Below are 27,025 nucleotides of genomic sequence, written 5' to 3'. Positions count from 1 at the left end.
TCTCCATTTAGCTTGTTACCAATTACACCTGTGTGTGTTTGTCATGCACTATTGGGTTTAATTAAATACTTGGAAGGAAAGTGAGAAGAAAAAAGTGAAGCACTGAGAATAACTCATCCATTTTAGCCTTCAAATCATTTGGATGATATCCTTAGAAAGGGGAAGAAAATATAGTATATGAGAATTACTCTGACATAGCAGAGTTAAAGCACTAAGAAGCCATGAAATTAAATTATTGGCAAGAATTGCTTTCTAATCTTAGCAACCAGATTAGAACAAAAACCTGCACCCACTGTGGCCATCCAGGACTGTGATTGAGGACCCCTGGTCTACCCTGACAGCACTAGGAGCAAGGCAGAACCAGACATTAAGCCATTGCAGATCTCACTTCATGTACATATTAATTTGGAACAGCGCATCAGCCTACCTTCAAGTCTTACTGAAAAGCCAGACAAGAATCCAATGCATGCTCCACATGGAGGACAACTGGGTGTGGGGATGTAAACTATGGGTCTGGAAGTTGGCAGCTTGACTCACTGTGCCACCTGCAGTTATTATTATTTGTAACTTTCTCCAACCTTTCACCCTTTTATCTTTTTGTCTTATCTAATGCATCAGAAGGAAAGACTGGCATTGCTCCAAGCTTCCCTCCTGCTAAGGGTTTTCATAAAAGTCTCCATCAGTAAGTAACAAACCTCCTCATCTTCACCACATGACAGTTACAAAAGGATCCCAATGTTTCTTACAGCAGGCTGCTAATTTACTGAGCCTTCATCTTTCGTGTACAGTGGCCTGAGGCTAACAAGCGCAGACTGCTCCGAAAGCCCCCTTTTGCTCACGCCTCTCCCTTCTTCTTTCTCTCCTTCTTTTCTTTCTTTCTTTTCTTCCCGTGCCTTTCCCTGCTCTCTGGGTGTGAGAGTTACCTGGGAGCGCATCGCGCCGGGGCCGCCTTTGTTCCAAAAGCTCAGCCCCTCCCGCTTGGTCCAACGCCCGGCCATGTGACTCGACATCTGCTGTAGAAACCAAGCAACACTGAGCGCTGCAAGGAAGAGGGAGAAAGAGAGACGAAGACCTGAGAGCGTGAGGCGCTCGCTACAGCCTCCGGGAAAGGAGATCTGTCAATAGCCGTCAATACTCGGAAAACTGCGCCATCTGCACACTATTTCTCCCGAACGTTCCAATTGAATCCATGTTCTCCATCTCTCAGAACGCCCCTGACTCGCTGCAGGATCTAATTGCATGCAACTTTGTGCATAGTTTAGTTCCTTTTATTTGCTGGAACCTTTGTTTGGGCTTTCCTTGAAGGATATGCTTCCACTGGCAGTTAGAAACTGGACAGGCACGAGTCTCGGTTCCTGCAGGGGCTAGCCTGTGCGACCCCCACCAGCCGCCGTCCGGCTCGGCTCCGGGTCCGAGGTGAAGGGCCCGGCGACTCGCACGAGGATGCCGGTAATGAAAGGACTGCTGGCCCCTCAGAATACCTTCCTGGACACGATTGCGACCCGCTTCGATGGCACTCGTAAGTTAACCTTCTCTGCACCTTTTGTTATGGTTGAATTTAGCGATACACGTTTTCGGAAAATAATCGTTCATCCCAGATTATGGATTTCACGCATTGTTTGAGGAAAGTCACGGTTATGCTATTTATTCCACCGGGCTTGTATTGGATTTGAGTGATGTGGATGCCCGTGACAGACGCGTTTGAGCAAGTAACACGCAAGCTTGGTCTCTTTCGCAGTAACTTATGGATGATTTGTTAGAAGTGAGAAGGAAAACATTTCAGACGCTTGCCGGTTAGTTTTAGTCACTTGTGTACGATTGTTTCAATATGGACTCCTTGTCGGCACAAATGTTGTACCTTTGATCCTACTGGCATGTACCCGGGCATGCACACCTTTACTATTGAGCAAGAACAAATGTGGTAAAAGCAATCCGTCCTAGTTTGTTGACTATCTTGATTATTACTTCTTCCACTTGTCAGGTGTTTTGAGAATATCGTAGTTAACTGTTTACGGTTTTTATTAATTCAGCAGTGGCCTTTTTCAAAAATGACAAAGTTCACATCTTTTCGGCAAGACGCTCCGTTTCAATAAAAGATAAAGGATTTATCTATACAATGGATTACATGCTGCCAGGTGCACAGTGTTGAAGTCTACTGCTTATCATTTAATAATGGAAAAATACAAAATATATACTCATTCATTTTACAAATCATCTTGCATAAAACATTTCTGCGAATGCAATCATTTCACATGCATTCAAAGTTCTTTCCTGTAGGGTACCTACCGTATATTTTCACTTCCAATGTAAACCTGCTCTGATCTATACGTAAGTATAAACTCGAGCTTCCGAAATAATTCTATGTCCACCGTTTCTCAAAATTAATTTAGCACCCTAATGGTCGAAAAACACTGCATCTAGATTTTAAAAAAATTGGAGGAAGTGATTGTTTACTAGTAAATACAACCATTTACAAAAAAAAATGACCTCATATCGCGGAAGTTCAAATATATAAGAAGTGTCCTGTGTGCGTTTTTCCTGTGTGATTGTAAAATTCAAGGTTTTAAATTCTGTATTTTTATTTTCAGGAATTATTTCAATATAACGATTTAGTTTCCAGTGAAGTAAGTACAGGTCAGTATGGTCTGAAATTGTTCCGTTTTTAATCAAGTTCATGGACTGGCATCCCGACCAGTTTTGTTTGCTGACAGGGATAAGCTCCGATCCCTCAATTAAGCGGATTCTGTGACTAGACTGACGCCTGTATTTTAAATACAATTCAGGAAAGAGAGCTTCATTTTAGTCCGCTTTTTTAATTTCAGCACCACGGCCAGGGATCGCTAATTTCTGTTGCACCTCCTTATGAGCGCACCTTCTCTCAGAAAATTGGTCTGTTAGGAGTTTGCGATCCCCCCAAAACCCCAAATATAAACTCCAGCTTCCAAACCGACCTTCATTTATCATTTAAAACGGGCATGAGAATAGTTTTCTAAAAGTTTACAGGTAGGGCGGCACTGTTGTAAATGCGTGAAGTTCGTCGCTCTCCCGGGCTTGTTTAGTTGATGAGTTTTGGTGTTTTGCCAGAGCACGCGACTTCCAAAGAATTCAAAAATATAAAATAATGAAGAACAGTATATGCTTCATCATAAATCTTCAAGCTTTGAAGTACTCAATATTGACTGATAATATGAACTGGAATCTGCAATGTTGGAAAGGAAGAGTCGGTTAGAGAATACTGGTATGAATATAGTAAACCAATGTGCAAATGTTTAAAGTTGATCTTTTCAATGTGATTGGACACTTGTTCACGGACAGACTTAGAGTTCCAGGAAGCTGCCTGAGTGACTGTGCCCTGCGATAGATTGACATCCCCTCCGGGATTGCTCCCTTGTCCTTAACGTTTAAGCTGCAACGTAGACCACAAAAACAAGCAGGTAATGAAAAAAATGAGTGCAGAAAATGAATGCGAGAACGGATGAAAAGTTGATGCATTTCTATTGAAATTATGTTGAATTCGCCGATTTGATAGGTTCTAAAATGCCTTATCTACAACTAAACTTTTGTTTAGGAAGCTAAGTAATACATAGGGGAAAACGCTGAAAGTATTCTGATCACCAATAAAAAGGCATGTACGTGAAAATGTAAACCAGTAATGCATACGAGAAGGTCACAAAAGATCAGCGAGCAGAGTGTTACTGAAATCAGGGGCGGGCAGGCTCAGTCCTCCAGTATAATGCCGAGCTGCTCTTTAATCAGTCAGTGCCTGCGAGTCCAGCAAGGAAATCAGAGCATTAATCCGATCCGAGGCGGATTAGAGCTTTAAACGTATCCGTTTGTGGCCACTCGAAGTCACACTTCTCGATCTCGCCTTATTCGTGGTAGTTATATATTCCGCGCGCCCCAGTAACATATGTGTAAGACAGTCTCACAAATGATGCGATCATCAGAGAGAGAGCTACGGGATATGTGGTTGCCGCGCGACTCGGACGCCTGGAAAACAAAGCGACGCATCTAACCTTTGAAGGGCGCCTGGGGAGAATTTTATGACAGTCTCCGAGCAAAACATGCTAATATGTGCGATCTGGTTTATGAACATCACTCCAATATTAACTACCGCTAAACGGAACTATCTCTCACACAGGAGCACTTTAATTAAAATGAAAATTGTAAACTGTAACTTCCCAGTGTCTAACAATTGCTAAATCCTTACGCCAAAATCTGAACTGGATGAGAGCAGTTAAATGTCAATGTTTAATTCAAGCCATCAGCCCAATGAAATAGAGGCAGTAGTGTTATAAAGACCAGAATTAACGGGACACGATTGTCGGAGGTCCCTTTAAAACGGTCACTTATTTGTAAAGTATATATGGCTTTTATGACGGATTTGACGTGTAGAAACTTAGTAAGACGGAACATCGAATTCTAAAAATATGCTCTTATTTTGATTATTTGAATAAAAAACCCTGTTTCTAATACAAGATGCTCCACTAAGTAAGCTCAAACTTAAGTGAATGATCTCGTGAGTTTTGTATAAGGCGATCTTTTCAAAAGGATGTCATTTTTCTATCGCTCTATGAACACTGTTATGTACGAAGAGATATTTACCTTAAATGACACGAGCCTTTGCTAAAGTTGTCCGATTTCTCTTATAGTCTTGCGGCCAAGTGTTTTTATGGGAATACAGTTATCCCATTTAAGTGACAGCGACACACGTATTACAGTATATAAGATTAATACAGGAGTCCAAAATAGATAACAAGAAGAAAAGAAGCATAAAAATAAAGACGGCAACTGAGTAAACTAGAACCCACAAAGACATCCTAATTTATTAGATGGTTGTTTCACATAAATTCCATTTTATATTAGAATGTAATTCCTGTAACCCTGAAAAACGCTCGGCGAAGAAAGAAAGAAAGAAAGAAAGAAAGAAAGAAAGAAAGAAAGAAAGAAAGAAAGAAAGAGGCAGGCAGCCAGTTAGCCAGCCGGTCGGTTTTGGGGAAGAGCAGCTTGGGGGGCGGGGTGAGCAGGGGCTCCTGCAAATGCTATTCAATAAACACAAAGAAATCCTCCTTGTTAATGGGTTCGGAAAGCAGATCGGCCTTGTCTGTAATAAGCAGCACCAGCCTACTAAACAGACGAAGATAACGGCGCTTATTTCCTGCATATGGAGTGCAATAAAACAGCGACTTCGCGCAGAGCCCCAATTCAGTCCAACGGTCGCAGCGCCGCTCTTTAAGAGGTCTGGTGGCGGACTTGCTTGAAACGAACACATCGTGCAGTCCTCAACACCCTCTGTAAAGGTTTAAATAGTATCTCTTCTTAAATGAAAATTTCTATTCCAGATCAATAAATGCATATTTATGAAGTGCTCAAAGGTATTCATTTAAGACGAGTTCTTTTGGAGCCCGAAAAAGCTGTAATTTAGTACTTTTTATTTTGATTGCATTTTTTATTCATAAACAACGTTCATTTTAATCTGAAATACAACATCGAAGAATGTTGTTTTGTATTACAGTTTGAAATCAGGTGATCAAGTAATGCAATTCTTATTTCATTGAAATTTGTTTTATTTATTATAACCTCAGCCTTAAATTCAGAAGCACTTAACACCTCAGCATTTTTCACTCTTACCCCATCAGTGAATGGATGGCACGTCCACAGAGGGGATTTCCTGCGAGGCGACTTGCGTGACTTGCCTTTAGTCGGCGCAGAGTCTCCCAGCCTTGTGGAGAGGGGAATCCCCACGGGGATCCCCGCCCCTTCGCAGCAGGACGCTGGCAAGATCTCGCGTGGATGGCGTTTCCTCAGTCGCGATTTATCGGACTGCACCTGTGTGAATGTAAATCGGAATTACTCTGCATAAAGCCATCTCGTCTTTTGCGGGTTCACGATTATGAAATCTACTTGCAGGGAAATGAAAAAGATAAAAAGCATGGCCTCGGAAAACGTGGCGATCGGGTGTAGTATGTGGTCTGCGCGCTGAGAAAACCTACTTGAAATTGCATAGCACATTCCATACAAAGATGAAATACATTCAAGAGTACTTAAAATATGATTACACGATACGGATCAAAATAAGTTATGTTACAATATCTCCAAATGATATAAGTTAAAAAATATATTTCTATAAAAGTAGTTTCGTCTTGTATTGTGCTAGTACTGAAATTCACGATCCCGAAGTTAATTAGATTGTCTATATGCTTATACCCAATGTTCACTTCAGTTCTGAATATAAAATAAGTAGTTGTTAATATACGTACAGTGTTATTCAGCCAAATCTATCTATCTATCTATCTATCTATCTATCTATCTATCTATCTATCTATCTATCTATCTATCTATCTATCTATCTATCTATCTATCTATCTATCTATCCAAAAAGGCAAATGTGACACAATGTGTTCTGGAAACATGTCAGATTAACGACTATAACAACATGGGATTCTCCATCTGCAATGCATGCACTGTGGCATTGCTTTCCATTTTGGATTTGTGTATCTTAACTGCCGATAAAAGCAACTGGACTGAGTTATAATCCAACTGTGATCCTTTCCAAAACTTTTGACTGTGAATAGCCTTAACATTTAGTATTGTCATGAGTTAGAATTAACTTTTTCCTGCAAAGATACATTTTTCTAAGAGAAAATATTGTTCTACAAAGTACATTTTTAATGTGAAGAATTTAATGGGATGTATGCACTTACTAAGAAGGTCACATTAAAAAGTTTTTTTATTCAACATTTTTATTTCAATACAATGCTATTTGTTTGTTTATGAGTGCCACCATTTCTGGCTCTGTTGCTGTGTACAATGCAAGATTGCTGGGGCTGATAGGGTATAAAATGGTATAAAAGATCGTCATTTTGAATGAAGCACTGTCCAGCTTTGCATGTTCCTTTTGAATATTCTATCTTAGAAATCGTTGTGTCTTTCTACTCTACTCAGTTTTTGCCCTGTGGTTTTGGTTGCTATCGGTTTCCTTCCAGTTTGTTACACGTTTTCTATTCATCATTATTTCTTGGTCCTGTTCTTCTTATGTCTGTGCAACTTGCAGTGTCAAAATAACTGTGCAATATTTCAAATTAGGTGACTTCAACTATCTATTCAGAACTCCATTTTTCTTGGACATTGTCATGGAGAGCTAAATTCACCCACCCATCTCTCCATCCATCCTTTTTCTACCCTGATTATCCATTTTTGTGCCAATCCCAGCAGCACTGGGTACAAGGTGGAGCCATCTCTTGGTGGGCACCAGTCCTCCATAGTGGATACTCATACACACACCTACCCACACTCACTCAACTCAGGCTGATGTGTAGTTGCCAGACCACCAGGTATGAGCATCTTCATTTACCCACTATTTGTTTTATTCCAGTTGCTGAAAAAAAGAAACTTACTTTATGGGAAAATAATTTGGTAAAGAAGGGTGCAATTGTCTTTTTCTTCTCACTGAATCTTTGTGCAGACACCCAAAGTGATAATCAAAGTCTGGTTTACTTTAATTGCTTCTACTAATTAGGCCCTCACTGTGATGGTACATTTTCTATCATTATCTTGTATTAAGTGGTCTCTTTTGAGGACAGAAATTCATTAGTTGTCTTCTATTGGAAACTTTTCATTAGGATGTAAAAATGGAGTTCAGTCCATCCCTGTTTTTTAAGTCCTTTAATCTTAAAAATAATTTAAAAGAGGACGTTGCCAATGGCCATGAGGCCTGCCAGTGGGTCTGTGCAGGCCAGCTGTTAATACCGAAAGCTCTTTATGGTTGGATTGACGCACTAAATACTGCATGCTCAGCTTGGAAATGAAGTAGCTTTGGTCTTCAGTGTGCTTTGATTGGCCAGGTGACAATTCAGGTTGGGCTTCTTCTGGGATCTCCTGACACCCATCTGGAGATCTTATTCATTTAGTTAAAACAACAGTAGAACAAGAAAAAAAAAAAAAAAAAAAAGAGGTTGTTAAATTATCTTTGACAAAAGAAAATTCAGTTAGTTAGGCCTTGGAAAGAAGGGAACAACTCTGATCTCCACTGACTCTGACATGCTGTAAGTGATCTGGCTGAGAGGCAGCTCGCTCCTTGCTACACAAGTTACTGTAAGTGCCAGCCTGAGAGTTTTAGTGCTGCTTCTCTATAAAGGTCTGGTCCAGGGGGTAATTTAGATGGGCTAAGCCCCCCAGAGGTCATGTAAAGCCACCCCAGCCATTCTGTCTAAGGTATTATTTCTTGTTTTATCACACCTAGTATTTTAAGTTCCACCATTTTGGTCTGAAGTTGATTCCAGAGCCCTTATTAACTAAAATATCACTTCTCTTGAGTTTAGGATATGATCAGCCCATTTAACAATAGGTATTGTCATTTATTGTTTTTAATTGTAGCATAGCATGATGACATTGGGGTTAGTGTTCTACAACACTGGGTTCAGTTCCTGGTTAGGTTTGTTATCAGTGTGGAATTGGCATGTTGTCCTGAGGACCATATGATTCCATCCCAAAGATCCATCCATCCATCCATTTTCCTACCCGCTGAATCCGAACACAGGGTCACGGGGGTCTGCTGGAGCCAATCCCAGCCAACACAGGGCACAAGGCAGGAACCAATCCCGGGCAGGGTGCCAACCCACCACAGAACACACACAAACACACCCTCACACCAAGCACACACTAGGGCCAATTTAGAATCGCCAATCCACCTAACTTGCATGTCTTTGGACTGTGGGAGGAAACCGGAGTGCCCGGAGGAAACCCACGCAGACATGGGGAGAACATGCAAACAACACGCAGGGAGGACCCGGGAAGCGAACCCGGGTCTCCTTACTGCAAGGCAGCAGTGCTACCCACTGCGCCACCGTGCCGCCCCCATCCCGAAGATGACCGTGCAAAATTCTAAATTAGCCAGGTAAAAGTATGCTCTGTCATGGACTTTGGTCCCAACTTCCATGTCACACGATATTCTCTTAATGACTCTGCCGTTGTAACCCTGCTGGAGATAAAATAGCTGTTGAAAATGGATTGATGCGAGGGCCATGCTTTGTTTTATGGATACAAATCTTGGCAGGTGAAATCAGTAGGGGCCATCAGCCCCTGACACATCCAGTGGATATCCCTGAGGTGGTGAGGGAGCTGGCGGCAGCTTGCATTCAATGCAAACAGAGATGCAAACAAGTCTGAGTAACTGAAGCATACTTGATTTTGGGTTGTTGAGTCTAGTTGAAGTAAAATTAAGTGCAAATTATTACAGGTGGAGGAAGTGAACTCTTAAAAAATATAAGGTAGATAGTAACCAAGAGTTGAAAAATGTGGCAAAGATTCTGGTAAAAAGGCAGCCAAAGGTTCTAGCAGAAGAAAGAACAAGGCCAGGGTTGTAGCAGTCTGAAAAAGACCCAACTAAGATTCACACCGCCTGTTGACGGTGAGTTATTCATTTTTTCAGTGGGGACCCCAGGTACGCACATAGCCTTGGCCCGAATCACACACAACCTCACAGTGTCAAAAAAGCAAACAGCAATAAATTAGAAATTAAAGAATGCATTAAACAACAATAAATGAAATCTAACTACACAAACTAAAATGATCCCACCCCAGTTCCCTTTCCAGTGAATACACAATAAACATGAACTCACAAACAAAAATCAGGAGTGGTCTCCCCTAGACTTTCTCATATACTCAGATATGGGGATGTATATTTGAGGAGTAAATCGCAAGACAATTATTATATTTTTATATTATGTATTGTGAAAGGTGCTATATAGCGCCCGACCCGGTACAGATTGAGGCAGAGGGACGTACTTAAATAAAACAATCTTTTATTTTTCTTCAGCCGTGGGGCACGCCTTCTCCGTGTCCCACAGGCCCAACACAGTCCCAAAACACTCACAAATAACCACAACACTCTTCTTTTCCTTTACCACCACTCCTCCTCAGGTTTAGTCCTCCTCCTCCCGACTCTGGCTCTCCCGAGTGGTGGTGGCTGGCCTTTTTTATACCCCACCCTGAAGCATTCCAGGTGCTTGATCACCTGGCCCTAATTGCATTTCCGGGTGGGGCTGAAGATTTGACCAGCCAGGCTGCAGACTCCATGCAGCTCCCCCTGGTGGCCATCCGAGCCCCCAACCAGGCTGTGGAGGACTCCATGCGCCCGGTTGGGGAACCATCGTCTGCCAGGGAGGCTGCCACCAAGCGTCCCGGGGAAGGTATTGAGCTGTCCATGGTAGCTCCCCCGGAACAGATGCAGTAGGGGCGTCCCTGCTGGGCATGGGACCCGGCTGTCCTTCACAGTATATAAGAAACCTTTAACAACAAATCAAATCAAATTAATAGTATATAGAACAATTATTATAAAAGTAAAGTTGAATAAATCGGACTCTGCAGCTGCATGAATAAAAGGTAAAGTACCACTTCCAGTTAACGTAAATAGCCCAAAAGTTGATAGAAATCTACATTTTGTACCTAATACTTGTATGCAAAATTTGGTTGACCTAACTGAAAGTGTTCTCAAGTTATCATGTTTACACACACACACACACAGACACACAGACATAATTCCAAAAATGGTATTTCCGGACTCAGGGAGGTCTAAAACATTGAGATTCATCAAAATCTCGACATCGAATCTTTGGACGATTACAATACTTTCCCTATACTTCATATACAAGAAAGTAACATACAACTAACAAAAACTACACACGATAAAGTCCATAACAAAGTCCAAAGGAAATGACAACCAATGTAGTGAAATGATGGTGATTGAATAAACCAGAGATCAGCTCACTGTAAGTAAATATAAAGAACAGTCATACCGGTACATCCTGATGATGAAGAGTGATGGGATCGGGAGCGCTCCTTCTCCAAAGGTCAACAAACATTCCAAATCAGTCCTCACGCAGCAGGCAGACACCAGACAGTCTATACACATGAAAAGGAGATAATCCAGGACAAGAACAATAATCCAAAGGCCATGAACGGGAAGACAAAACAGACAGGTAACTCCAGACAGAGCCTGGAGTCAGGGACTGCTAGGAGATGAAGTTTTTACTCTCCGGTAGCACTGCTACAGGGTGAAAACCTAAAAACAACAATCAATAATAAGTAATAAAAAGAACAGAACTAACAGAAGAAACCCCTTCTGAACTTCTGCACCTGCATTCATGTGAAGTATGTAGTTCAGCATTATCCAAAAGCTTGGCCAGAGTTCATACTGCACTACAATCTTAAATACCCAAAGTGGGGAGAAATAACTGGTCTTGATGCCAGCAGTCACATAGTAGAAATGTCATTGTCTATGACAATGACATTGTCATTGAAATGTCATTGTCATAGACCACAGAAATGTCATTGTCGTAGACAACACGGTCATGGCCATGAATGTTAAGCATCAAGTGGTGGCACCTGTTGAAGGAAACAAACATAAAATGAAGTTGTGATGACATCATGGCTCTAATGATAAAAATCAAATAATATGAGAATAAAAAAAAAATATATATTCACATGAACAAATTATTAAAAAAGAGAATTGGTCCAATTGCTGGACAACCTGATGTATTTTAACAGGGCAGCACTCACATGTTAAGCCATTGTGATAGACAGACTAGCAAGCACAGCAGGTTAGCTGCTCTGTCTTTTGTAAATTTTATTTACAAAAATTATTCCAATATACAATATATTTTTCAATATTCTCCTCTCATGTGGAGGAGATTACAAGCAGCCCAAAGGAGGTCTTTCTGCTGGACCCACCGTAAGATTAGATAAGGGAGCATCTTGGAGTACAACCACTGATTCTCCTGATCAGAAGTAACAATTTTATCTGGTTTCTGATTGTAGTCAAGATGCCCCTTGGACCAGGTGCTTCCCAATGGGAAAAGATTATCAATCCCCTAACCAGAATATTCTAGTAAATTGTCAGATATATAAATGATTTTGTACCTTGAGCCCAGCCCTGTGTTGTTTTGAAATGTCTCTCAGGTAGATTAAATTTTAAAAAGGCTAAGAGATAGATAGATAGATAGATAGATAGATAGATAGATAGATAGATAGATAGATAGATAGATAGATAGATAGATAGATAGATAGATAGATAGATAGATAGATAGATAGATACTTTATTAATCCCAGGGGGAAATTCACAATTATTATTGTGTGTGATATTCCTAGTGCAAGTTAAAACTCTTTTGTATGTGTCTATACTTGAAATGCAACATAAATCTAACTGTAATATATTTACATATAACAGAAAGAAAAATGTAAGTGTGCATAAGTAAATAATGGGTACATCTCAGTGACTATACTGCATACAATGCATACCACAGTGTGTATTAAGCTAACTGTTGACTCAAAATTGACATTGCTGGGCGTCTGCTCTCTCCTTACTTCCACTTGTTGCTGTTGGGATAGGCTCCGGCCCGTTCCATGACCCGGAAATTGATGGCGGTTCAGTTGGCTGAACTGGTGCAGGTGGTTGCCATTGTTCTTTCATTCTTAGTCCCTGGACTCCAGTTTGATTAGGTGGTGAAGTCTGTGTGTATTTTGAGTTGTCATGTATGTGTGGGATTTTTACAGGAACTCTTATCTATTCACACATAACAAAAGTATTGCTGGTAGTGGGTAGTTTCAAAGAGTAAGGCAGTTCCACATTGGACTGGCACTTCGGTCATTTATCACTTTTACTCACATAGTGCATATCTGATTTTATTACAGCACTGATGACTGTTTAACTGATGTTCTCAGTTTCAAACAATGGCTGAGTAGTGTGAATTGTACCAGTAGCCTAGTAATTTACAGTCTGATACCTTAGTCCTTCAGCTCCACTGCCTGCTCCCTACTGCTTGTTGTTAGTGAGTGTCAATATGTGTTATGATTGTGCTCTACATGCTGGGGCAGGTTTTGGTGCCAACAGGATAGGCTATGCCCACCCGTGCCCCAGCACATGGACTTTCCAAAGATGACAACAATATTTCAGCACAGCCTGTTACATTACTTTTATGTCAACTAGTGTCTCTAAAAAATCACAGTGTCTATTGAATGGTGTCTCAAAGTTAAGTGAGTGAGCGTGTTGGTGTCCTGTCCTGGGTTGGTACTTACCCTATGACCAGTACCAGTATTATGGGGTCCAATTCTATGCAAGTTTATAACAGAAAAGGTTGGAATGAAAGGTAACTTATACTTGACTTTGGCCAATGAATTTCTGCACATTTTTCTTTTTTATTATGCTGTATATGTAAAATGAATCACAACAAAATGGTTTGCAGGCTTATTGACTACGAACATCCAGTTTTTTTTTGTTTTTTTCTTTACCAATAAACTCTGCTTTAATAAGTTTACTTTCTTTAAATTCATGTCTGTCTCAACATATTTTATGCATCCTTCTCAGACTCTACCAACCCCCAATAGCAAGTGTTAAGAAGCTTATAGTCTAGAAGAATCAGAGCAATGAAAATGTACATCAAAAAAAAGAACAACACAGTTAGACAGTTGTCCAGCACTTATAAATAATGATAAAAACTTATACTGCTTTATAAAATTTAGGCAAACATTGAAGGATTTTCTTGTATGCCCCTTTTGGGAGTTCTTTGAGTAAGTGGCATTTCAAAGCGGGGTCTTGAGTGCTGTAGTTGATAAGACTTTAAACTGAAAGGTCAGTGGTTCAATTCCACCTCTGCTTCACAAGCTACTTAACCTGCTTGTGCTCCCACTGTTTGAAAAATTGATGTTAACAGTTGTAATGTACGCTAATCTTATACAAAGGCATGAGTCAAATATACAATAATAAAAATCAGTATTCCACTGGTAAGGGCTTAGTGTTTAAACATGTATCCCTCCCAGAAAATGAAATCCAGGAATGACATTATGTGATGTAACACATACTATTTAAGGTATTTTCATTTTTGTGTGTTTAGTATTATATACTGCTCAAAAAAATTAAAGGAACACTTTTTAATCTGAGTATAGCATCAAGTCAATCAAACGTCTGGGATATTGATCTGGTCAGTTAAGTACCAGAGAGGGTTCTTAATCAGTTTCAGCTGCTTTGGTGTTAATGAAGTTAACAACAGGTGCACTAGAGGGGCAACAATGAGACGACCCCCAAACAAGAATGGTTTAACTGGTGGAGGCCACTGACATTTTTCCCTCCTCATCTTTTCTGACTGTTTTTTCACTAGTTTTGCATTTGGCTAAATGCACAAAGACAGAGCACAGAATCAAAAATACAGAAAATCTACACAAAGAAAGGTTCTCTGACAACTCTGACTTCCGATTTGAAGGACCTGATCTTCTGCCTGGAATATATAGACAGAGGGCCATCCTCCTGCTGATACTCCCTGAGCCTTTTCATAAAGGGTACAGGGCATATTACTAAATGCATTAATACATAAATAAAGATTAAAAAATACAAAATAATGAATAAAACAAACAATATTTGAAACATAGCATTAAGGAGAAACAAAAGCATAATCAATAATATAACATACATGCAATATTGAAAGAATAACAAAAATCCACCTGAATAAAAGGAGAAATGTCTGTGTCTGTGTTTGTGTCTGTCTCTGCTATCCAACAGATGACGCATCAGAAACATAAGCACTGCTTTTATGAATCCTGTACCAAATGGTATGTAACAGAGGCATAAAAACTAGATGGACACACTGCACTGCAAATGATAGCACAGAGGTTTACTTTGAATTGTTAGATTTCAACCCATTTTTGATTTGTAGCACATCTAGTATGAAATTAAAAAAATGTACTTATGGCAGGAAAAAACAAATCCAAGATTCAAAAATAGCCATTTTAACAAATTATATTCTCTTTAGCTCAATAAAGTTGTGTTTGCCAAGTCACTCAGATTTTCAACATCCGAAAATGATGATTAGTTTATTTTATTTTTGGGAGCCCAGGAACACATCCAGCCTTGACCTGGCTCACATACACTCACACATAGAAAGAAAGAAAAAAAAAATTATGCATCAGCTAACATGTACGCAAATAGTTCTGGTGGTGATAATTAGTCACCTAACACAGAACAAAACACAAACATCAAAAAGATCAATAAAGAATCCTACAATGCAAAGGCCAAACACAGTCCAGATCCAGATACGGATTGTAGATTGGAGGTGATGAACACAAGTCCCAAGAGAACAGTTTTCACTATAATATATAAAGTTTTGTCTTACCGTGATAGGGTGATAGTGAAGAATTGCAAGCACTGGGAGTGCTCCACAGACAAAAACGTTTACCATAAGATGACATGTACATCAGGCACAGGACACGAACACAAATCCAGAATTTGTAATCTGATATTGAGGTGAAGAGTAGAGGCACAAAAGACAGATAATTCAGACCTTGTACTAGAATTTGTAGTTAATTTAAGTAACATTTCTACAAAATCACACTAAAAACTATTTTACAAAAACTAATTTTTTGTAAATATTTGATTGACTTCCAGAAAATCAGACAGAACATTTCATAAAACGTGATGCTGGTCAGAGTACAAGGTGATGGTTGATCTGTTTGCAGACTACTTATCCATATATAATATAGTTCATCCACTTAACATATGTAAATCTTAATTAATCACATTTTACATAGCGAGTCCTATGTTTTATAGCAACAGGTTACAACAGTGGAGCACTAATGTGACCCCCGATTACCACAGGATATTTTAGATACTGATCAGTGTGACATTGACGAGAAGGCTTTGGGCTTCAACTCCAGAGATTCCAGGTTCAAGTCCTGGGACTGACAGTATGTGACCATGAGCAAGTCACTTCTCCTGCCAGTGTTCCAATTGGAATAACAATAGAAATGGAACCAATTGTATCTCAAAATGTTGTAACTCACTTTAGATAAAGGAAGTAATCATGCCAGGTTGGACAGGTCAAGAAATACTCTCCATCGACTTTTGGAGAATTCCCTGATGCTCCCAAGCTAATCAAAAGATGTAATCCCTCTGCTTGTCCTTGTCGGCCCTTGAGTCCTTTCCCATTAGGAAGCATCTGGTCCAAAGGGCATCTTAACCACAATCAGAAACCACCTGAAGTTGTTCCTCCTGATCAGGAGAATCAGTGGTTGTACTCCAAGATGCTCCCTTACCTAATCTTACGGTGGGTCCAGCAGAAAGACCACCTTTGGGCTGCTTGTAATCTCCTCCACATGATAAGGGGTAAAGTAGTGGGGGAGCAGGAGGGCTGGGGAGCACACAAATTTGACCAAAAAAGTCTGTTCTGGTATATCCAGAAGTTCAAGTGTCCTGGTGCTCACGACAGGGGAGGTCCTCTAATGAGTTCACCCCTTGCTCCTCCACTGGGTGCAGTGCTGGGTGGTTGACAGACATGGGGCAGATCCAGACATATTAGACTTTTTCAATTGAAACTGGCTTTTAGGTTGTGGAATGTAAATGCTGTAGTTGAAAGGAGGAAGAACTTGTATGAGAAATGTAATCAGATTCACCAGGAGACACAACATTGACTCTTGAAGCAGACTACTCCATCGAGAATCATCTCTCTCTCCTATTATGGATTTTCTTCCCAGGAGGCACCCAGGTAATTATGGGTATACTCACCAGAGTTCTGTTGCTGTCGTACATTATATTTCAAATAAATATACGTCGGTTCAAAGATATTGCAGATTTTATTCACAGTCATATTTTAGTGTGCTGCATGGCATTTTATTTGCATCTAAGACACTATAAAAAATTACAGGGTGTTAAGGATAATAAATGGAAATAAATCAAAGTCATCCAGAATTTATGGACAAATTACAGCATTTGGAACATCGGAAAAGAGAAAACAAAGCCTAAAGTCAAATGAGAATACATATTTGCTAAATAAATCTTTTTCTGTCAACTGAATGCAGTGAGCCTGACCACAGAGACCACACTCTTGGCACTAAAGATGGTTAAAAGAAGGACAAAGGTGGAAAAAAATGTGTGCTGCAAGCAGCACTGTGAGAAAACCACCAAAAGTGACATGGGTATCACAGTCAGTTTCGACATGCCACCCAGGACTTTTACATAATGATTGACAACAATCTCCTCAAGAGAATACACCCAGCACCATTCAGAAATGTGACATCAGGGTGGTGACGCCGAGGGTCAGTGTGACGAAATCTATGTTTTGCCTTTTCTTCTATCTATCTATCTATCTATCTATCTATCTATCTATCTATCTATCTATCTATCTATCTATCTATCTATCTATCTATCTATCTATCTATCTATCTATCTATCTATCTATCTATCTATCTAACAATAGATGTTTCATTCATTTATTGTTAATGTTTATGTTTTTCACATTATTTACAAATGTCTACTAATGTAATTCTGACACATGAATAATACTTTAACAGAGTTGCATGATTTCTAATTATGGCAATAAAGTACAGATTTAAGAAAAACTGTCATCAATATTAGAAAAAAAACCAGATACAATCAAGTCATGTCGACACAAAAGGATATACTGACAGCACTGAGCCCCAGTGTTAGGCATTGTGAAGTGAATTTGTGTTTATCTCTGAATCTCTGAGCATCCTTTGAGATAAAAGAAAGCTTTTCTCTCTTACTGTCAAAGATGGCTCAAGAAACACAGACAGTCAAGTCAAGCCGGGATTTATGTCATATTACATTTGTAGACTTAGCCAGTACAAGAAAAGTGACAGTCATTTCAATCCCCAACCACAGAAATAAACCTCTATAAGTGGAGCATGTCCTATTCAATAAACAGAAAAAAATATAAACTCCGGATGCTCAGTTACTTCACAAAACAAGTAAAACATTCTGATAGAAAGGTAATATGCAAGGCACAAACTCTACAAAAAAAAAGTAATTTGACAAAAACAGAAATTAAATTTAATACTGTGAGAGCAAAAATCATATGACGATTAACAAAATGAGTACAGAGGCAGGAAAAGCAGATACTGAGCATATCAAAAACAGGGTTTATGGATTTTTCTATATATGAAAAGCTCTAACTAGTGTAACATAGTATATCTTAAATTAATATATTAAATGAAAATAAAAATTTAGATGTCATAATAACATACAGCAAATAAAGCAAGTAGCTAACTAACTGAATTAACAGTATAGCATAGCATAGTATAGTATAGCTTAGTTTAGTACAGTATAGTATAGTATAGTTATAGTACAGTATAGTATAGCTTAGGATAGTATAGTTATACTACAGTATAGTATAGTATAGCATAGCTCAGTATAGTATAGCTTAGTATACTATAGTTATAGTACAGTATAGTATAGCATAGCATAGCATAGTATAGTATAGTGGTTTGCAGGCTGTGCTTCAAAACACATTTTGGAATAGTTTAGTGAAGTTAAGTATAGTATTATGGCACAGTTTAATGCAGCATGCCATTATGTAAAATAGTATTGTGTTTCATAGTTTATTGTAATATAGCATTTCTTTATGTAGTATAGGCAAATATTATTATTTCATCATAAAGTGTAGTATACTATATTATGACATCCTAAAGTGCAGAACAACATAGCACAAAGCTGTGCAGTTTCCTACAGTATATTTCAGTATTAGGTCATGAAATACAGTATAGTTATGAAATGTAATTCAGTGTATGTGGTGTAGTGTGGTATGATCTAATTTAGTGCAGATTAGTGTAGGTATATCGTAGAACAACACAGTATAGTATAATGTAGTGCAGTATAATACAGTATGGTGCAGTTTCATATTTTATTTCATGGTATTACATTCCTGTATATTTCAAAAAATATACTAAAGTATGTGTTGGTAACTGTACCATACTATCTTGCAGTATGGCTTTGTACCATGTAGGCATCACATAAAACAGCATTGTATAGCACACAACAGTACTAGCAGTACCAGTACAGGGCACAATAGTATAGAATGGTTTAGTTTAATATAGCAGAAAATAGTGGAGAATGGTGCAGTATAATATATTGAAGTATGCCATTATGTAATATTATTATTTCATTATTTATTTAGCAGATTTCTTTATCCAAGGTTGCTTATAAGTTATAATACATACTGTACTAGAATGATTAGAAGGTGTAAGCATCAAATGCAACAGAGAACAATATAACAAGATAAAAACTGAGTAGAGGGAGTACCGCTACTACTACTACCGTACTACTACATACTTATACTTTCAGCTACTAAGACAAAAATCAGCATCCTAAACACTTTGCTTGTCTATCCTGTAGAAGAGATAGTAAATAATGCCAAAATAAAAAATCCTAAACACTTTGCCTGTCTATCCTGTAGAAGAGATAGTAAATAATGCCAAAATTAAGTAACTAAACAGAGTACAGTGTGTGGCTTATCGTATAATGAAGTTTAAACGCAGAGCAGTGTTATGTAGTCAAGACACGGCACAGCACAGCACCAGTGAGTAGCCCAGTACAATAGCGTAGTGTAGTGGCATACAGTATGGTACAGTACAGTACAGTACAGTACTATAAGTTATATGGTATTACATGTAGTAACAATGTAATATGTCGTGTAGTGTAATAGTGTTGTCCTCACCTAATTAGAAGCTAATTGGTGTCACCACTGCCTCTTTTCATTCAGACTATGGGAAAGCCAGTCAAGTGTCACCAAATGCAAAGTCACCAAACCCTTCCTACATTCGTTTGTATTATTTGCAGTCCCTCCTCCAACATTGTGATCTCTTTTGTAGCAGCAGTCTGTTTAAAGGCAGTGTGGGGTTCAATTTCAACTGCTTTGACTATTTACTACAATATCCTTTCTCATCCTTGAGGAATTACTTCCCAAAATAAGGCTCCATCTCTCTTTCCACATCCATTCCCCTTTCCACAATTTGAGCAGACCTGTCTGTAAGGACTCCACATTTAATAGCACTAGTTCATCTTTTGTTTTACCACAGTGAGAGGTGGATTTCTGGAGTAAAAAGGTATGAAGGCAAAGACTGCTCTTGAGCTTTTCATGCACCACAGTTCATTCGAGGTGGAATTTGCTGTAAGTGTTTTGGTTTTCTGTGGGACACTATATCAATATTTGTTCATTTAAAAGTTCCAGCTTTCTGAAGCACAGTAGGTTTCTCAAATTAAATATAGGAGATGCAATGTAGTTCCATTAAAGTAATTCTAAAGCACTTTATATCGGCTGTAGATTTCTGAAAAGAAATGGCACTCAATATAGGATTTGCTGAAATTCAAACTAAAGAGTGGCAAATACACCACATGGCCAAAATTATGTGAATGACCCCCCCAAATTTTTGAGTTCAGGTGTTTCAGCCACACACATTGTTAACAAGCCTCTAAAATCAGGCAGTAGAATGGGTCATACTGAAGAGCTCAGTCACTGTGTGAAATTTCTCCTCTGCTACATCTGCCTCGGTCACCTGTAAGTGCTATTACTGTGAAGTATAAGCATCTTGAAGCAACACGAGCTCAGCCACAAAGTGGTAGACAATGTAAACTCAAAGGGTGAGGTGCAGAGTGCTGAAGCACATAGCATATAAACCTCTTCTATTCTCTATTGCATCATTCACAACAGATGTTCTAAACTGCCTCTGGAAGCAACACTAACACAAGAACTGTGCATTAGGAGCTTAAAGAAATTGGATTTTTAATGCCGAACAACTGCACACTAACCTAAGATCACTATGCACAAGGCCTCTCTCAAATTCAAGGTCACTGGGTTTTGGACCCATCTAGAACAAAGCTGGACACTGACCTGAGACAAAATGTAATTCATCACAGCGCACACTCAGGACATATTTGTGCCAATTAACCTGACATGCATGTCTTTTGGATTGTCCTCACACAGTCAACAAGAAGAACATGTGAATTTCCCCTTTTCTATCTATCTATCTATCTATCTATCTATCTATCTATCTATCTATTTATCTATCTATCTATCTATCTATCTATCTATCTATCTATCTATCTATCTATCTATCTATCTATCTATCTATCTATCTATCTATCTATCTATCTATCTATCTATCTATCTATCTATCTAACATGCAAACTCAACACAGAAGGTAATATGGGCTTGGAACTGAATGCCGATCCCTGTGAGGCAGTAAAATGCTAAATGACTCATCACATTGCCATCCTACTTTATAGTTCTTCTTTATAGTCATGGCTGACACATTTTTTATGAGGACACTTGATTAAATTATGCAGAATGGTCTTATGACAAAGAATTTGTCAAATACTCTGCTAATGCTTCAAAACAAAATGTCTGTCTGACCAGCATGTTTGTTTTAAAGAAGCATTAATGACTCATTATTTTAGAGTTCACCTTTGTAATTACCATGTAAAGTACACAGAAGTTTGTACACTCAATTCCCAAGAAGAGAGCTCATGCAAAACAAATTTGCCAAGGCTTCGATCTCCCTTTTAAAATGACATGCACTGTTCACGTCCCCCTTTTATCTTGCTCACAGTGCCACTGTTCAAACTTCATCCTTTTTAAAAGACCACCTTTTGTTCACTTTGTGTTCTTATGCAGTAAAAGCTGAGCATATTTACATACTGTTGGCTGCCTGGTTATTGTGGCTGCTACAATACAAACTTCGTCAGGCTCCTAATCCACTGGTCAGATAAGATGAACTTGTTAGCACAATGTGACCAACCCCCCCATAGCTGATAAGAAGATCAATTTTCATCTAATTGCCCAGGCAGTCTTTGTTCTAGAGGTGAATCCATTCCTCTGCACGCTAGAACTTCTTTGGTACCCCTCTGGGCAGAGCAGCGTAGCTCCTGTACTCTTTACAGCAATCACCTCAGGTTTCCGCTACATTTTTATTAGGATTCAATCAGGTTTTTTCTTTTTATCTTTCATTGTTTCCACTTCTGTGAGCTGCTTGGTACACATGAAGTAGTGCGTGTCAGTACTGATGGTCCTCTCCAATCCATAAACGGCTTTATTAAAGCCTCAGGCCTAAAAAAGTGACAACAACCAGGAGGCAGAAAATGAATTTAATTTACTTAGACAAACGCGAACACACATACAGTCAGAAGAGTTTAAATAAAGGGAGGACTATATGGATGCCAAAGGAATGGCAGGTGCAACCATGGAAGCACAGCTAAGTGATAAAGGTAAAGGTAATTGGTTTAATTGGCATACTTAGAAGGTAAATGGAGATGATAAAGATCACAATGGGCTAAGGTAGGAAACGTGACACGTTGAAAGGAAAGCAAAGAAGAATGCTGGAAAAGCAGTGGTAGAGGGAAATAATGAGGTTAAATAATTAAATAATGATGCGATTTCAAACAGGTGGTTGTAATCATGATTTGTACATTAAGATTTTAGAGCAACATATGCTGCCTTCAAGACAAGATGTTTTCCAGAGACGTCCATGCATTTTTCAACAGGACAATGGAAAACCACATTCTGCACACATTACAAAGGCATGGCTGCTGAGGAAGAAGGCACGGCTACTGGACTGGCCTGCCTGCAATCCTGAACTGTCCCTTATAGAGAACGTATAGAGAATTTTGAAACAAGAAATGCAACAATGGCAACCCTGTACTGTTGCACACCTTTTGTTTTGCAGGACAGAATAACAGCTGAAATGCTTCATTGCTTGGTATCCTCAGTGCCAAAATGTCTTTTAAGTGTTGTGAGAAGGAATGGCAACATTACAAAGTGGTAAATGCTTTACTGTCCCAACTTTTTTTTGGAATGTGTCGTAAGGCCTGAAATGCAGGAATGGATGTATATTAACAAATAAAATTAAGCTTACCAGACAAAACATTAAACATTTTGGGTTCATACTTTTGCAATGAAATGAAAATCAAAGTACATTTAAGAATCACTGTGTTTTTTCTTATTATTTGCACTTTCCTTACCATCCCATCTTTTTCCTGATTTGGGGTTGTAGAAGTTGCATAATGTGACATTGGTGTTAAGCAGAAACAATGAGAGACACTGTGAAAGAGAGAGTATGAGAGGTTGGAGTTCACTTTAGAGCATTGCAAGAATGCATGTATGGAATGATAATGTTACAATAAATAATGAATAAAGACAGAGAAATGGAGAGATAAGGTGGAAAAGGGAGAGAAAGCAAAAGTTTAAGGCTGGGCTTAGGGTTGGGTGGAAATGAAAGAGAACTTGTGTCAGAGTGTATTGTTGGAAAAGCAGAAAAATAAGTGAAATTTCTAACTTAAAACCTTATATATACCGGTTTTTCCAACAGCACGTGAATGCAGCATTTGGTCTGCTGAAACTTTTATTTTTGCTCCTAATTGTCACAACAATAAGTAAATGATGGTAGGTGTGCCTATGTAGATGAGTAGTTTTAGGAATAAAGAGAAAGAGAGCAACAGAAAAAAGAGGGATATCAGGATTAAGGTTAGGCAAAGAAGAGAGAGTGAGCATAAGAACACTTGAAGAAGGAGTGTTGTCATTTCTACCAACCTTCATCCTCATCCGGAGGGCCTCACTATGAAGAAACGTAGAGGCTTAAACAATTGAGTCTTCTGTAACTTTTTCGTTCCTCACAACAGCAGTAACTGTACAGATCTAAGCCGTCATCTGACACCTTACCTAGAACATCAGAAGAATTTTTGATGAGGATAGGCCATTAAGCTCAACAAAACTCACCAATCCTATCCAGCTGATTTCCCCAGAATAACATCAACTCAAGTTCTGAAGGTCCCTAAAGTCCTATGGTCTACTATACTACTTGGAAATTTATTCCATTTGTATAATTCTCCACCTGCACAAAATCTTTGTAATATTTGTTGTGAAATTTATCCTTAGCAATTTTTCATCCATGCGCCTGTGTTCTTATTGACAGAGTAATTTTAAAGTAACAGACTGGATCCACTGTAAAAGTTCCTTTCATAAAAATTTTATACACGTCCCATCTTTATTTCTGTTTGCTTAAAAAAAAGTTCAATTCCTTCAATCTCTCCTCAAAGCTCATAATTCTTAATCCTGCAATCAGCCTAGTCTTCTCTGGACTTTTTCTACCACTACTCTATTGTTTTTATAGCCTGGAGATAAAAACTGCACATAGTACTCCAAATGAGGCCACACTATGTGTCATAAAGTTTGAGTATAACCTCCTTTGACTTGTACCCCACACACTGTGCTATATAATCTAACATCCTATTAATGCTTCTGTATATTGTCTAGGTATAAATAGTGATGAGCCCACTATGACTACTAGGTCCTCCTTATAAGGTGTACTTTCAAGTTTCAAACCTCCCGTTGTGTATTCTAATCAAATCTAATATTTCTACTTCATATGTGTAATAGCTTACATTTACTTAAGAAACAACCTCTTCACTGACTCCTGAGGGAAACCTGAACAGACAATGAACTTCCTGTTCCACAGGCAATTTTGGACAGGCCCTCATATGCAGTTGGGCACAGTTTTTGCATCTTGATATCAACACTGTTACATTTCTGATGCAGAAATTTTGGAGACTCTATGCTCTAGCAGGAAACCACTAGTGCAGTGTGGTTCAGTGGCTAAGACACTGGATGGATCAAAACCGGTCAACTGAATGAGTAACCCTGAGCAAGTCACTTAGCCTGCCAGTGCTCCAATTGTACAGATCTAACTGAATATAAATCTAGATTTTTCTGATTTAATCTGGTAAGAGTAGGGTTCATGTGAAAGAGAAAAAAGAGAGAGCGATAAAGAGGGAGTGATGACAATTGTTACAGTTGCTCATGCTTAAGACATGTCCATGTGGTTTCTAGTAGTGCACTGGTATTGTAGATTCTGAGCTACCAATCAGTGACGGGTAGATTACTACTTCAAAACTGTAGAGAAATAAATGAATGAATGAATTGATGAATGAATAAATAAATTTGTATTCTGCTTTATAATGCAGATTTCCATTACATTTACAGAAATATTGCAATAATTTGAAATAATAACTACACTGTTATTTATATAAAAGTCATCTGAGGTGAATACATTTCAGATGTCAAACGAAACATTTTTGTTGTATTTTATGGAGTGCATATAAGGAAAAACCTGTTTGATGTCATTTGTAAGCAAGCAACATAAAGCTGCATATGAGAGAAACAATCTGTTCTCAAATGAATGCCTGCACTTTTCACTGTCTGACTTTATGATTTGTTTATGGTCATAGCAAAGAAAACACTAATAAGAAATAGCAAACATTTAAAAGAAAATAGATAACTATTGGACATCACAGGGTTTTTTTTGGGATGAAGACAATTTGATTTTTTTCATTGCCTGTCAATATTTCAGCATCTGTTATGTGGCTGTGAAGAGCTAGAGCATTCAATGTAAGATTGCAAATGGTTCTTTTGCTGCTTTTGGCTTTCAGAATTATGCATCGGACACTTTCTTCTGTTATTGGCAGATCTTGGATTTAAATTAATTCTCTTTCTAGAAAGCATGTTATTTGAAAATGAATAAAAAACATAAATAGATGTAGATGTACAGTCAACTGAGGTGATGCACACACTATTTTTTAAGAAGGTCTACCTTTAATATATCCCTAAATTTTCATGACAATCTGTTTGTACTCATGCTTGATTTGGGACTAAAATTGTAAGAAAATAATCCATTGCATAGTAAGATTTCTTATATTTATAAAATGACTGGAGATAGTATTCACTATAAAAATTTGCTGTTATAATTTCCCTGGGGGTTGCCTCATTCTTGGAGTTGTTTAGCTGTGTTTATGATATTGTTTTATTTATTTTAAGATCATCATATACAGTATTTATCATGGGCGCTACTATTTGATGAGTGTTTTCTATTTCCAGTCGCATAAGCTACTTTGGACAATTTCCTTCATTATGATACTGTATGGAAAAATCATTCAAGGTCTAGTGTCTGAGTTTTGAATCAACTTTATTTTAAACTCTCTTTTCTCTAGTGGTATAGGAAGTTAAAGAAAATTTCCAAGAAGAACTTAGTGTTAAGACTTTACCATTCTGTTTTCTCGACTTTCGCCTTGTGTATTGGATTTTGCTCATAATAAAATTTTACTGCTGAAAGTTGCTCTTTGATGGCTCATGAGACTTAAATGAGATTCTCATTCATGTTTCATTTATGAAACAACTTTGTCACAAATGTTTCTCCTCACATTTCTTAGGAGAACTAGCTTCAGACAAAAAAGGCGACAATATAGAATTGAGGTAAAAACAGACAAAATTGAGTTTCTGGTTTAAAAAGGATGTTATATTTTGTGAGATCTCTTTCTAGTCTTTATATTTTTCACTTTCTATTCAATAGATGCCTTTATCCAAGGTGACTTAAAACATTTGAGATATGATTGGTTACCTATTTATTAATTTTCCAAATTGAGCACAGGCAGGTGAAGTGTCTTGCTAATAGTCACACAATGGTGTCAGTAGTGGGATATGAACCCACAACCCCAGAGTTTGAAGTCCAGCATTTTTATCACTACGCCTCACTGCCTGCCTTTTCTTCTAGAATGAGTTTGATCTAACTGGAGCACAGCAATATTAATAGTACTACTAATACTAATAGTACTATACGGATGCAAGGACAACAGTTTTGTAATCATAGTAAAGTGTTTAATTACCACAAACAACTGTCCATACACTGTCCATTGTATGACTTTGCTGAGATCTCTGCTGAAACTCAAGAAGAGACACTTGTGAGAATACTGGGGTATTTTATTTCAGGAGAAAAACCTGAGGAGCATGAAACAAAAGAAAATGTCTCAATTTTATTTCTTTCTGATCTTTTTGTTGTCTAGGAGAAACCAAAAATATGTTAAGAAGATGTCTTTTTTGATTTTTCATTCATTGATCTGAATGAACACCCATTTACAACCTCATCCTTTCTATTCTTTCTGATTGCCTCTTTGATTATAGCCTCTGTACTCCTGGATTGCTCTGGAAATGTCCTCTTTTTACGCACCTACCCTGGCATCCAGGTGGCGCATCGTTCTCAAACAGGTTCAGTTCTCTTCCATTGGCCTCCTCTGTTTTAACTTTTACCTACCGTATAATTCTTAACAAACATCAGAAGAGCACACAATGATGATGCTATAGATGGCTGTTTCTGAAATGGCTTGTCACACACTTTATGGAAGTAATTACAAACACAATACCCA

The 27,025-nt window shown here is 38.4% G+C and overlaps 1 protein-coding gene across 1 annotated transcript in view; it reads left to right on the top strand.

Moving 5' to 3' along the window:
* Positions 1-940: 940 nt before the first annotated feature.
* Positions 941-27,025, top strand: part of kcnh3 (potassium voltage-gated channel, subfamily H (eag-related), member 3) — a 577,011-nt gene continuing 550,926 nt past the window's right edge. Inside the window, exon 1 of the mRNA XM_028807521.2 lies at positions 941-1,519. Coding sequence (XP_028663354.1) covers positions 1,444-1,519 — 76 coding nt within the window. The 5' untranslated portion in view covers positions 941-1,443. The remainder of the gene's footprint in view (positions 1,520-27,025) is intronic.

This window comes from Erpetoichthys calabaricus, chromosome 8, assembly GCF_900747795.2.
Source record: "Erpetoichthys calabaricus chromosome 8, fErpCal1.3, whole genome shotgun sequence".
Classification (NCBI taxonomy): domain Eukaryota; kingdom Metazoa; phylum Chordata; class Cladistia; order Polypteriformes; family Polypteridae; genus Erpetoichthys; species Erpetoichthys calabaricus.
Note: the sequence above shows the minus strand (reverse complement) of the source record. Positions and strands in the feature narration are given on the sequence as shown.